Source organism: Stenella coeruleoalba (genome assembly GCF_951394435.1).
Source record: "Stenella coeruleoalba genome assembly, chromosome: 18".
NCBI lineage: Eukaryota > Metazoa > Chordata > Mammalia > Artiodactyla > Delphinidae > Stenella > Stenella coeruleoalba.
The window spans coordinates 21,183,603-21,195,836 of record NC_137164.1 but is presented as its reverse complement, the minus strand read 5'-3'; the positions used below and the strand labels follow the sequence as shown (position 1 = coordinate 21,195,836).

The window sequence follows — 12,234 nt, the reverse complement described above, 5'->3', positions numbered from 1 at the left end:
AAACTTCGATTTTGTATTTTTTCACATCCCGTAAGCTATTTTGAACCACTTAAAAATGTAAGCACCACCTTAGTCACACAAAAACAGGTGGTAGGACAAGCCAGTTTGCCAACCCTGTTCCAAGAAGTTTGACACAAGTATTCCAGGAGACGTCTAGATTTCTCTAGAACTTGGCTCTACTTGCTTTGTAAATAAGCTGAGACAATACTTTGCTTCCAACTGTGTTAAGTCTCTTTTTATTCTTTTGGTAATTTCTTCCAGAGTTAACTACTTCCATTTGTAGGTGATGAAATGTGTAAGACATCCACTTCAAATGCTGGCACTGCTACGAGCATGGTCTTTCCCCTTTATTTCAACTCAATTACTGTTGATTCTTGTTTATATTCCAAGTCCCGGAAGTGGTTTTCATTGCAGCAGTTATCTGAAGATGGTCTTATGCTTTCTAGTAGTGGTCTACAACCAGCGTCTAGCTTCTCCAGGAAGGCTACACAGGATGGATTTAGATATTACATATTAAACTAAGAGGCATTCTCTCAATTGAGTTTAAATGTATTTTATTTTTAGACAACCTACATGACATGGTTTTTTTTCCTCAAAAACAATGCCTCCGCTCCAAACAAATCAACATCAAAACGAAGAGCTCAAGGTGACATCAGTCCCATTTGTCTAAGTCCCGGTGTTGTGTGGATGAAAAGCAGCAGCCAGCCGGCTATGACGAGCAGGTGATAGATCCAAACAGCCGAATTCGTTACTGTAAAAACAAGGAAGACCCCATTACCACCTTTCCAATATGAAGATATTTAACATTGCTAGGCTGCAAATGTATTCCCCTATTCAATCTGGGCTGCCACGAAGACAGACAGAAAGCGCAGGGATTTTTCTTTTGCATCCCAGTGCAAACCAAAAGAACAACAGCGGATTGTTCAAGGTCTATCAGTGGATGCGGAAACGTCTCATTCTGAGAAAGTTCCACTCACTTTGTTCTAACAAAAGCCTCACACATTCTTTGAGTCCCTTTAGACATTTTTGTTCATTGCTGCCCCAATCCTGTTTAGTGTAGCCTTAAATTTATCTTACTCCTAATTTACAGAAGCCCCTGAAGGCTAGGATAATGAATGCCTTCATTTCTATATTGCCTCTAGCAATTCCTTGCATAGCAGACGTTCAATTTTAGTAAAGCAATTGGCATACTGGATCAGCAGCCATTTACTAAAAGCTAGTAACGTCACAGCTTTCACAACCAGCTGCCAATTATCAGTAGATAAAGGTGAACGGTTTCTTTACAAAAAGCTTTTAATACTCATGTATATGTGCAGCAAAACAGGAGAAAGGCAGTCTGATTTCAACAAGCCATTTCTATAGGGAAGATAAACATAGAGTGTTATCTCTGACCTCTAGAGCTCAGGATTTAAGCTGTGCTTTGTAATGTCACCTATAAGTTTTCTGCAGATAAAGACTCTAAGCCTTTCTGTACCATAAAAATCTTTTACACGTGAAACACCCTCTTTATGCCCCTAAGAGAATTAAGACCTAGAGCCTCAGTTTAAAAGGATCCATTTTAACTATCCTAGTGGCAAAACAAGGAGGATTATGCCTTGGATAGCTCCATTTTTACATTAATGATTCAACCCACTTCTTTATACTTACACATTTTTCCATTTCTAGACCATCCTTAAAGAAAATCATATATGGGGTCACACCATCCTCACGGTAGTCCAGCAGAGCAACCATGCCATCTGGATTCATGTTTTCACCAATAAAGAACTTAGGAAGCAAACAAATACTCAGAATTAGATTACGCACGGACGTGTTATATCAAAACAATAAATCAAAGGATGATTCAGAACACCGCTATTTAAGTCAAGGGATTTCAGCAACTAAAGGCTCTGATGCCTAGGAGAAAAAATGCTCACTAATCCAACTTCAGTTCACTCAAAGTACTAATAATAACCAAATAAAAGTACAGAGCAATCCAGGGACACGAGGCTTTCAGGAAACTTACTCAGCCCCACACATCCATTTCCAAACCCTACAAACAAGGCTTTTTACATAGTCAAGCACAGGGAACATAAAGCTAGCAACGAGAGCATATCACAGGAGAAGTTATCTTATGGCCAGAGGATGTATGAAAACCGGAAAATTAAAGAGCCAGGTTGTGTTCATTTTTTTTCTCAGGGGTAAAGGAAAGTCACTGAAGTTTCTCAATAGGACAAGCTCAGATCAGAAAGGGCTTCAGCGGCAACAAGACACACTGGAAGTGGAAAGAGAAAAGGAAGACCACTTGGGAGTTAACAAGCAATTCAAGAGAAAGAATTGGGAAATGTATGTTATCTGAGTACAGATAAGATTCTGGAACCAGAAGACAAGATCTGGAAACATGCTTGGGAGCAGAGAAAGCTACTTCCTACAGCCTAGACTACTGGAGTTGAATCTATGAAGTATTTAAACTGTTCAAAAGACCGAGAAAATAACCACAGCTTAATTACATCAGAGATTCATCAAGCAACTCATTTTTTGCTCAGTTAAGATTGTACAATCCTTGGGTCCAAATATTTAAGTTATTTACCTGATAGTTTTTGAAATTAGCAAGGATATGCTTGATTTGTTCTGCAGCCCCTGTCATAAAAGGTTTTACTCTTTCTGGTCTCTGTTCTTCAAGCTTCCCTTTGATTCTAAAACAACATTTTATTGATAGGTTATTCAGTTCTGAGCAAAATATATTTTCATTAAGTAAAAATTACAAACTGAAACCAGCTGTCACTGAGCAAAATAACGTGGCGCACGCGATCAAGAAATTACTAGTTCACAGGAGGGATGTTTTAATCCACAAGACTGTTTCTAACTTGGAATTTCATGTCAGCTTATCTCCACAGTACTCTTCTAAAAAGGTAAAACCAACCACATGCTCCAGTATGCTCACATTATTTTACTTATAGAAAAACAACCACCCTTCTGAGCTCATTAATAAAAAGACCTCTGACAAGCACGCCTGCCGCTAAAAATCTCAGTTAGCCAACCCCTAAATCCTATAGGATTTTCAGACCTCGACTGGGGTGTGCCGGTATCACTTACGACTTCATGTAATCTTTGATGTACTTCTTGTAGGCTTCTTTTGTGAAGCTGGTTTCCTGCAAGTGATGGTTCATGACAATATCCACACCAGTGATTACCGTGCTTTCGGTACCTTCGCCCTCGGGGCCTTCAGCGGAGGCATTTCCACCAATGAGCGAGTCATCAATGTTACCCTCTGTCCTACTGACCATCTGCATTAAGAAAAAGTTTAGTTGCTAACACATCCTCGACTTTACCATAAACGCATCCAAAAAATCTACTGGCACCTCATGTACCCGTCATCCTTCCACCAAACATTTAGTTCTTGTCGAATACCATGAACACGTTATGGGGGAAAAGATTCTAAAATCGATTTCCTGAAACACCTCAGCTCAACAATTCTTTGTTGACCGGAACGGAAAGGGGGTCATTTACAACCCAGTGGAAGTTTTGCGTGGGCTGTCGGGTTGAAGAGCCAAGTAGGAATAAGGCAAACGCCGAAGGACTTGGGGCTCCCAAACCGGAGACAACCTGTCCGGGACCGCCTGGGAGGAGGATGGGCGCCGAAGCGGCGGACCTATTTCCAGGCTCAGCTCCGCCTCCACTTTTCTAGAAAAACCCGAGCCCGGAAAGAGCGTCTCCTCCGCCAGGAGGCAACGGGGAGGATTGCACAACCCCGGGCGGGGGAGCGGCGGAAACCCGAGCCTACCCGGCCCCGCACCGCGACCCAGCCGACTCACCTTCCCCTCCACCTCCAGACACAGCCCGTCCGCAACCTCCCGGATCTTATAAATGTCGGAGAACATCTCATCATCTGTTCGGGGACATATACCCGCCGGTCACGGTACGCCCGAGGCCCGAGCGGGCGCCATTTCCCGCGCCGGCCGGCCGCACGCGGCCCCCGCCCCTCCCCGGGCGCTCGAAACCCCGACGCGCGCCCCAAGCACCGACCCTCCTCGCTCCCAGGAAGGCGCCGGCGTCCCCCAGGCCCACGACACGGCGACGGCGGCCGCCTCCCCGCCCCCACCCACACCCCCGTCCCCCGTGCGCGGCGTTAGGGGCAGTGCAGTCCCGACTCACGGCTGATGAGGTCCCGGTAGATGATCATGATGGCGACTGGAGGGAGACAACGGTGGCACTAGCTTAGGAGCACGGAGCTCAGAGCGAGCGCAGTGCAGCCGGAGCGGCGCTCGGGGGGAGGGGGGAGCGGGCGGAAAAGGCCGACTCTGCCGCTCCCCAACCTCATATAGAGGGCACGTCCCCCTACGTCATCTCCCGCTGCGCCTCCGGAAGCGCCGCAAGCGGTGACGTGGCACGCAGAGCCACGCGGTGGGCAGGGCCACTGCGCGGGCCGAGGGGAGGACAGGCGAGCATCCGGGGACTTGGCCCCGGGATACAATGATGCGCGTTCCGCTGGGATCGCAGGGCGGCCGAGGGAGAGGAGGCGGGGAGGGGAGGGGAGAGGAGGAGGCAGAGGGAAAATGCCTGAGGGCTTGGCAAGGGTGGGGGGGATGGAGAGGGAGGAGCGCGCGGCGGAGGGAGGAGGAAGGGAGTCCCGGGCCCTTAGTGTTGAAGCGGCGCCTGGGGCCCTGCCCGTCCCGACACTTCAGGGTAGCTCTAGAAGGTGCTGGGCTTAGGTGAGGCTTAGATGAAGTCTCTTCAGGTTTCCGCACCGGGCTTCGCCCAGCGCAAGCTCCCACCCTTTCTGGGAGCAAAAGTGTCCGCTGTTGTAAAGAACTTTGCATTTACGGAAGGTCTCCTCGACGTCTGGAGACCGCGAGGCTGTCCACGAGGATGCGGTCAGGGGACTGGGCTTACGATCAGCCTCTGTGATCTTCGAGGGCCTCGGAGAACTTTTCAGCGTTTGCCCCCAGGGCTGACCCACCTCGAGTTTTCTGACGCCTTTGTGGGGCAGAGCCGAGTCCGAGTTGTGGGATCCAGGTCGTCCCGCTTGCCCCCTGGGAATAATCGTAGGGGGCGTAGAGTCTGTGGGAAGGGACTTAAAGAGGAAGGAAGGTGTCAAGGGAGTTTGCACAGGTTTCCCATCTCAGTTTGGTCCCATATTTGGAAGTTTGCCGTTCCTAAGACAGCTATAAAATCTTCATGTTTCTGTTTTGCACTTGGTTTAGAATTAGGTCCTTTGTTTGAAAAAAGGGTATGTTGTCACTTTAAGGTGAAGTCGAAATTATAACCCAGGCGCTAGAGGGTTAAATATAAAAGGATGGAGCTTCCCACTGGCCGAAATTTTATTCGGGCTTTAGACCCAATTACTCGGTATAAAAAAAAAAAAAAAAAGCCTGGTTTAGTCACGTCTTTGGTTTAAAGGCAAAGATATATGCCTGTATGAAACCGGAGAGCTTGTTCCATTCCTCAACTATATTTGTGCTCTACTGTGTCCCTAGCACTGGGTTTTGCACAGAGGTCCCAATTGTGAACAAGTTAAATCCAGTCCTACCCGCACAGAAAATTTCATTCTAGTAAATCAAAAACAGGCAATTACAACACATTAACAATTTACCCCAGATCCAACAATAAAGCATTCCACACAATAAGAGAGCGCAACCCTTGTGAAAGAGCAGGGCACAAGACAGTGAATTGAGATTGATGGAGAAGTCAAAATGAAAAAGAGCCCGGAAACGGGATCCTCCCTGGAAGATGGGGTGTGGGGCTGTACTGGACACCCCAGGAGTCACCGGATGACTGGAAGGAAGCTAAAAATGGGATGAAGGGGATCTGAAAACAAATGGACGTCTTCTGAGAGATGGTCAACTAAGGATCGCTCAAACCTCTTATTTCTGGGATGTGTGAATGGAACATTATTATCCCAGGCATATCACAATTTAGTTATTTTCGTCAACTTGAACATTTTCAAATTATTCAGAAATCTTCCCATCACCCATGCAGTACCGTCAGACATTATTCCCTCGACTCCTTTCCAGTTTTATGTTCAGTTGAAAACTTTTTTTCAAGTTTTATAAGATAGCCACAGTGAAAAAGAGTACTGAAGTTAGAATCAAAGCACCCTAGGTTGAAATCTTGGCTTTATCTGGTACTAGTCCTGTGACCTTGGGAAAGTCAGCCTCCCTAAGCCTAAGTATAAAATGAAATTTTTGTGAGTTAAAAGGGTTTTTGGGAGTTAAATAAGATAACGAAAAAATGCCTAGCATCCTCAATAGGTTATCAGTAAATATTAGTTGAATTTGGGTGCATAATTCTCCCCAAATTTTAATACTTTTCAAAATATTCCTGAAACTATTCCATTAACCCTCTGTTATTTGGAAGTATTTGGAGGATTTAGTTGATAGATACTGTACTAAAGACATTCTTCTATTTAATCACAACACTCATAGTGGATCCCTGAAAGAATTCAACTTGTGTCCTTAAAAGATTTCTGTCTCAGGTTCATATTTGATAGCTCACGATAATTCTGTGACTAGACATCCTAAAAATAAAGTCTTAGGAAAATCATATTTAAATTTCAGGGTATTTCATAAACTCCGTCTTGTGGTCTAGAAAATCTGTGCTGTACCTTGAAAATATCTACTTAGAACACCAGTGATAGCAATAGTTGAGGGGAAAATAGTCACTGCTTGCAAGCCACTGACAAAATTGCAAGGATTTGACTTTTTCCAGGCTGATTGGCTTTTACTTAGGAATCACTTGAATATTTTTATTACATTTCTTTCCTTACAGTCATTGATTTCTAACAAAATCTAAGATTGTCCTAGATTTTACAGCTGAATATGACTTGGTATCTCTTACAATTAAAGAGATTTCAAAGACAGTGTCTTCTGGTCTCTTCACACACAAGTCCTCACATGAGAAAAGCAACTCAGGTGGGCTCTCCATTTTATCAGTTAGGGATTGACTACATGGCTTAAACACATAAGGGTTTATTCTCCCTTATAAAAAGAAATTCAAGGGTGTCGACTGAAAAAAAATGCACCACCTAATAGTTGAGAATTAGGTTTTATTTGGCGAACAAAACTGAGGACTTAAGCCTGGGACACATCCTCTCAGACAGCTCTGAGGGACTGCTCTGAAGATGTAGGGGAGGAGCCAGGATATAAGGAGTTTTTGCAACAAAGACCCGGGTAGATTTCTGTTAGTTAAAGAAGCCATGGATCTCAAGTTAAGGAATATAGCGCTTTTCTATGTATGGGAAGATGCAAGAGTCTGGGGTCACTGAAATCATTCCTTTGATATGCACCTCAGCTCTCTGGGGCCAGTATCCTCAGTATCCTCTGCTTTCTCATCCTGAGTCTCTTCAGAGTGTATCACTGGGGAGGGAGAGCGGGGCTGGAGGGCTGCAGTGACTGAGAGCTTGGCAGCGGGCAGCCTGTTCATCTCCATCCTGAGTTCCCTCTAGGCTCACCGTCCAAGGTGGCTGTAGTGGCTTGACGGCTGCAACATCCTTTGTTTACTGATATGGCGGGCAGCATTTTTTCATTGATGGGGGATGCAGTCAGATGGAAGCTATGAAGCCGTCTGACTTCATGGGCATCGCAAACCCAGGATCTTCCTTTCTTCTCCATCATCCGTGAGATCTGTAATAGATGCTGGAATTCCAGCCATCACATCCATCTTTCAGACAGCCAGAAGAGGGGAAGGACCATAGGGGTGCATTCTATCTGCGTGTTTCCTTCTACAGAGCTATTCTAGAAGCCCCACTGAGCAATTACAAGGATGGCAGCAAACTGTAGTCGGCTTGTTCATTGAGATAGGCTCATTACCACCCTAGTAATAAAATCAGGATTTTATTACTAGGGATGAATAGAGGCAGCTAGAAGCCCCTGTTGTACGCACAGTGCAAAGGGTCTGGTTCTCAGCCTAGAAGTGTCCACTTTGCTCACTGGGGGTCAGGTTCAAGCTCATAACAGATTGATTTGCCACCCAGAATACTGTTAATTTAGGATGAGAAATTCCTCGCTGGTTAGGTGTAGTGTAGAAAGTAGTTATGTTTCAGAAAATGTGGTTTGATCAATAAGGAGTTAAGCAGAGGGGGTTGGAATGCAGCACATGGTTGTGACAGAAGGTGATTAGGAAAGAACCAGCCAAGCTGGACTGTTCTTGGTGTGTGTGGTCTGAACCCCTTCCTCTGGAGATGTGTTAATGAATTCTTATTGCTCTTTTTTCCTAGTCTTCATACTCTGCTAACAAATCATTGCTTTAGTCAAGTTACAAGGCAAGGTTCTTTGCTTTAGAGTGGAGCTGTCCAAAAGAACTTTATTGGACAAGGAAATGTTCTATATCTGCTCCGTCCAACACCGTAGCCACTAGGCCACAAGTGGCTATGTGCACTTGAACTGTGGCTAGTGTGACTATAGAGCTGAATGTTTATTTCTATTTCGCTTTAATGAATTTAAATTTAGGTATCCATGGCTAGTAACTTTACTGGGCAGCAGAGCTCTGTAATGTAAACTCTGCGAGGTCATTTGACATGAGGTCAATGACACGAGGGATGTCATTTTGTTAACTGTGGCCTGACTTAATAATTATTGATCAATGAGTGGAAGAGATGACGTTTTCTTCATTTCTCTTAATTAGATTAAGTCTTTCCAACTCAGTTGATTAATTGGATTTAGCATACTGTATATCCAAAACCTGGTATCACGGTGTTTTTCAAACTGAGAATTTAGTGAATAGTGACTAACTTTATTAAAAATGAAATAGGGGGCTTCCCTGGTGGCGCAGTGGTTGAGAGTCTGCCTGCCGATGCAGGGGACACGGGTTCGTGCCCCGGTCCGGGAAGATCCCACATGCCGCGGAGCGGCTGGGCCCGTGAGCCATGGCTGCTGAGCCTGCGCGTCCGGAGCCTGTGCTCCACAATGGGAGAGGCCACAGCAGTGAGAGGCCCGCATACCGCAAAAACAAAAAAAAAAAAAAATGAAATAGGATAAAAAAGAACATAGACTCACGTGTGGTAAAGATGAGTATTGTTTCATGAAGCTTTTGTCTTAGATTTATATGTGTATATATGCACTGGATCTCAACGTAAGACGTATTTCTTCATGTGGCTCTAGGCCCAAGAGGTTTGAAATCATTGATTCAGGTGAATTTTCTCTTCAAATCTATTTCTTGGCAGCATCAAATGTTCACTTTGAGTGGAATGCGCCCCAAGATTCAGTGAACACTTATTTTTGACTTTGTTGCGCTTTTGGACAAGGTTCTTGTGGCCTTATGTTCTGTGAGGTGTTTATGCTCAACAGGAGAATACCAAGGCCAGCTCCTAGCAACGTCTAGGCCTAGCTCAGAGTACAGGTTCCTATCCTCTTAAGTGAAACCAAGCAATATAACTAATGTAACTCCCATTGGTGTTTTTGATGAATGTAAAGTGATCACTAGAATCTAAGATGTTTTCAGATGTTTGAATATTTCTTTTAGCTTTGAAAAATAGGATGTTTTTCTGATTATAAAAATAATAATACACATTATAGAGTATTTATAAACCATAGAAGAAGCCACTGATAACTAGTATTGATGTCTTCATATTCTCAGTTTGTAGATTTATAAAAAGGGGGTGTGTGGGATCCCGCTGATGTTAAAGCAACTTCTCCATCATAAGACTTTAGGGCATTGGTCTGTTTTGTTTTAGGCTTGCTCTAAGAGGAGAGATCTATGAACAAGCCAGTTCAAAGATCTCTTGGTTGGGGGACTTCCCTGGCCATCCAGTGGTTAAGACTCTGCCCTTCCAATGCAGGGGACACAGGTTCAATCCCTGGTCAGGGAAGTAAGATCCTGCATGCTGTGCAGCATGGCCAAAATATAAATAAATAAAAATTAAAATTGTCCCACTTCAAAGATCTCTTCTTTGGAACTACTTTTAATTACTTTTAGACTGAAGTTTTTAATATCTCTAGTAAAAGATTATTAGGCTAATCAGTGAGCTGGGTAGGTAACTCCAGCTTTCCCATTCTAAATCTCTCTTAGGTCTATCAGAAAATTGCTCAGGTATTTTTCATTTATTATGAATATCTTCCCATATCAGTAGCTCTTCATCTAAAATGCCATATAAAGTTATTATAAATATTCCAACTGATGAATGTACTATAATTTATTTTTAAATTATACATCCAAAAATTGGGAAACAGAGATGCACAAAAATTTTTTTAAATATATATTCAGGTACCCACCAACCACAGTAAATAACTGCTAACAGTTTTTCATATTTGCTTAAAGTTATATTTGTTTTTGTTTTTTTTTTTTGCGGTACGCAGGCCTCTCACTGTTGTGGCCTCTCCCGTTGCAGAGCACAGGCTCCAGACGTGCAGGCCCAGTGGCCATGGCTCACGGGCCCAGCGGCCATGGCTCACGGGCCCAGCGGCCATGGCTTACGGGCCCAGCCACTCCGCCGCATGTGGGATCCTCCCAGACTGGGGCACGAACCCGTGTCCCCTGCATCGGCAGGCGTACTCTCAACCACTGCACCACCAGGGAAGCTCCAAAGTTTTTTTTTTTTTTTATAAAAATATTACAGGGCTTCCCTGGTGGCACGGTGGTTAAGAATCCACCTGCCAATGCAGGGCACATGGGTTCAATCCTTTATCCGGGAAGATCCCACATGCCGCAGAGCAACTAAGCCCGTGTGTCACAACTACTGAGCCCGTGCTCTAGAGCCCGCGAGCCACAGCTACTGAAGCCCACGCGCCTAGAGCCCATGCTCCGCAACAAGAGAAGCCACTGCAATAAGAAGCCCGCGCACCGCAACGAAGAGTAGCCCCTGTTCTCCGCAACTAGAGAAAGCCTGCGCGCAGCAACAAAGACCTAACACATACAAAAATAAATTTTAAAAAATAATTACAGATAAAATTGAAGTCTACTTTATCCTCCTTTATCTCCTTCCAGAGGTCCTTCCCCCTCCCCACCAATACCCCCTTCAGGTAACCACATTCCAGTAAGAAAGGAATAAGCAGAAATCGGAGGGTCTACTCCTTCCCTTTGGGTCCTGACCCAGCAGTTGCTCATATCACTCACTTCTTTTATCTTATTTCCAGAACCTAATCACAGAGCCCTCAGCTCCAAGGGTGGCTAGGAAATGTATTCTTTATGCTGGTTGGAAAATGGATAGGGAGTTGGAAGAATGAGCAGGCTCAAACATAGCCATATTGGCACTTCTGTGCTCTGTGGCGTACGGGAGGAGAAACAGCACAGAATTAAGTCAGAGGAAAATTTAATGGTTATGAAATAGTGGCTGACTTCTCCCTCAGCTTTTCCATCTTGCGTCACAGAATTAACGTTGGATGTAGAAGTACTTTGTCATCATGAATGAATGAATGAATGAACAAATGAATAAACAAACAGTAGAGTTATTTCCATACTTATTGCTGTCTCCCTTCCAGATCACTAACTTGTTGTCCGGCTTACTCCTCTTTTCATTACATGACCTCTCCTTTCCTGGTGCATCCTGCCTGTCTGCCCATCCCTCCCCATAATAGTCATGGAATTCAGCACATAGTAGGAACCCAATACCATTTTGTTTTCCAATACCATTTTAGAATATCAAACTTTAGGATTTTGAAATAAAGGGCCTGAAGGTAGTATAATCTCATTATGAGAACAAAGCAAGTTACAGAGTAGTATAAATAGTATCAGTATCCCTTTTAGGAAAAGAATATCTCTTTGCACCTGTATAAAATTTTTTCAGGTGTTTCATATTAAACTATTAATAGTGATTACTATGGGAACTGTGATTGGGATTAATGTGGAGAAGAGTTAGAGTTTTATTTTTAATTTTATACCCAGTAGTACTCTTTGAATCTTTAACATGTATATGTGGTACTTTTATAATTAAATTAAAATATTATAGTGCAGTGCTTCCCAAACTTTGGGAGTTTATGTACCAATAACAGTTCCAAGGGATTCCCTGGCGGTCCAGTGCCAGGACTCAGCACTTTCTCTGCCATGGCCCGGGTTCAGTCCCTGGTCAGAGAACTGATATCCCACAAGCTGCACAGCACAGCCAAAAACAAAAATTTCCAAGAAATTTGAGTCTCCATATAAGTTTGCCAATAAAGCCATTAAAAGTATAACCACGACTGTGTTCTACAATTGCTATTTCATGAATCAAAGGGCATAGTCTGTAAGTAATGGGTAATCCTCTAAATTGAATACACTTAATTCCGTGAAAAATTCATTACGTTGTCCTTATTTTTCTCATTTTTGCTTTGGATCTTCTAAAAAACT

The 12,234-nt window shown here is 43.9% G+C and overlaps 1 protein-coding gene across 2 annotated transcripts; it reads right to left on the bottom strand.

Annotated features, from left to right (window-relative positions):
- Window positions 1–537: 537 nt before the first annotated feature.
- On the bottom strand, window positions 538–4,293 carry TPT1 (tumor protein, translationally-controlled 1). 2 transcript variants are annotated; one of them, XM_079902984.1, is made up of 6 exons: window positions 4,132–4,293; window positions 3,792–3,865; window positions 3,073–3,263; window positions 2,567–2,672; window positions 1,644–1,764; window positions 538–751 (listed from the first exon to the last, which is right to left on the bottom strand). In XM_079902984.1, exons 1-6 carry the CDS (start codon window positions 4,157–4,159, stop codon window positions 642–644), a joined length of 630 nt encoding a protein of 209 aa, XP_079759110.1. In that variant the 5' UTR covers window positions 4,160–4,293; the 3' UTR covers window positions 538–641. The 2 variants fall into 2 exon arrangements, with proteins under 2 accessions (XP_079759110.1, XP_079759109.1); XM_079902983.1 differs by having other exon boundaries at window positions 1,648–1,764; window positions 4,132–4,289.
- Between the last annotated feature and the right edge of the window lie 7,941 nt (window positions 4,294–12,234).

Coding starts and splice junctions, on each gene's coding strand:
- TPT1 (XM_079902984.1), bottom strand. CDS start 4,159: ATGATCATCTACCGGGACCTCATCAGCC. Junction 3,866..4,131: donor CTACCGGGACCTCATCAGCC/GTGAGTCGGGAC, acceptor GTCCCCGAACAG/ATGATGAGATGTTCTCCGAC. Junction 752..1,643: donor AGAAATGGAAAAATGTGTAA/GTATAAAGAAGT, acceptor TTGTTTTTACAG/TAACGAATTCGGCTGTTTGG.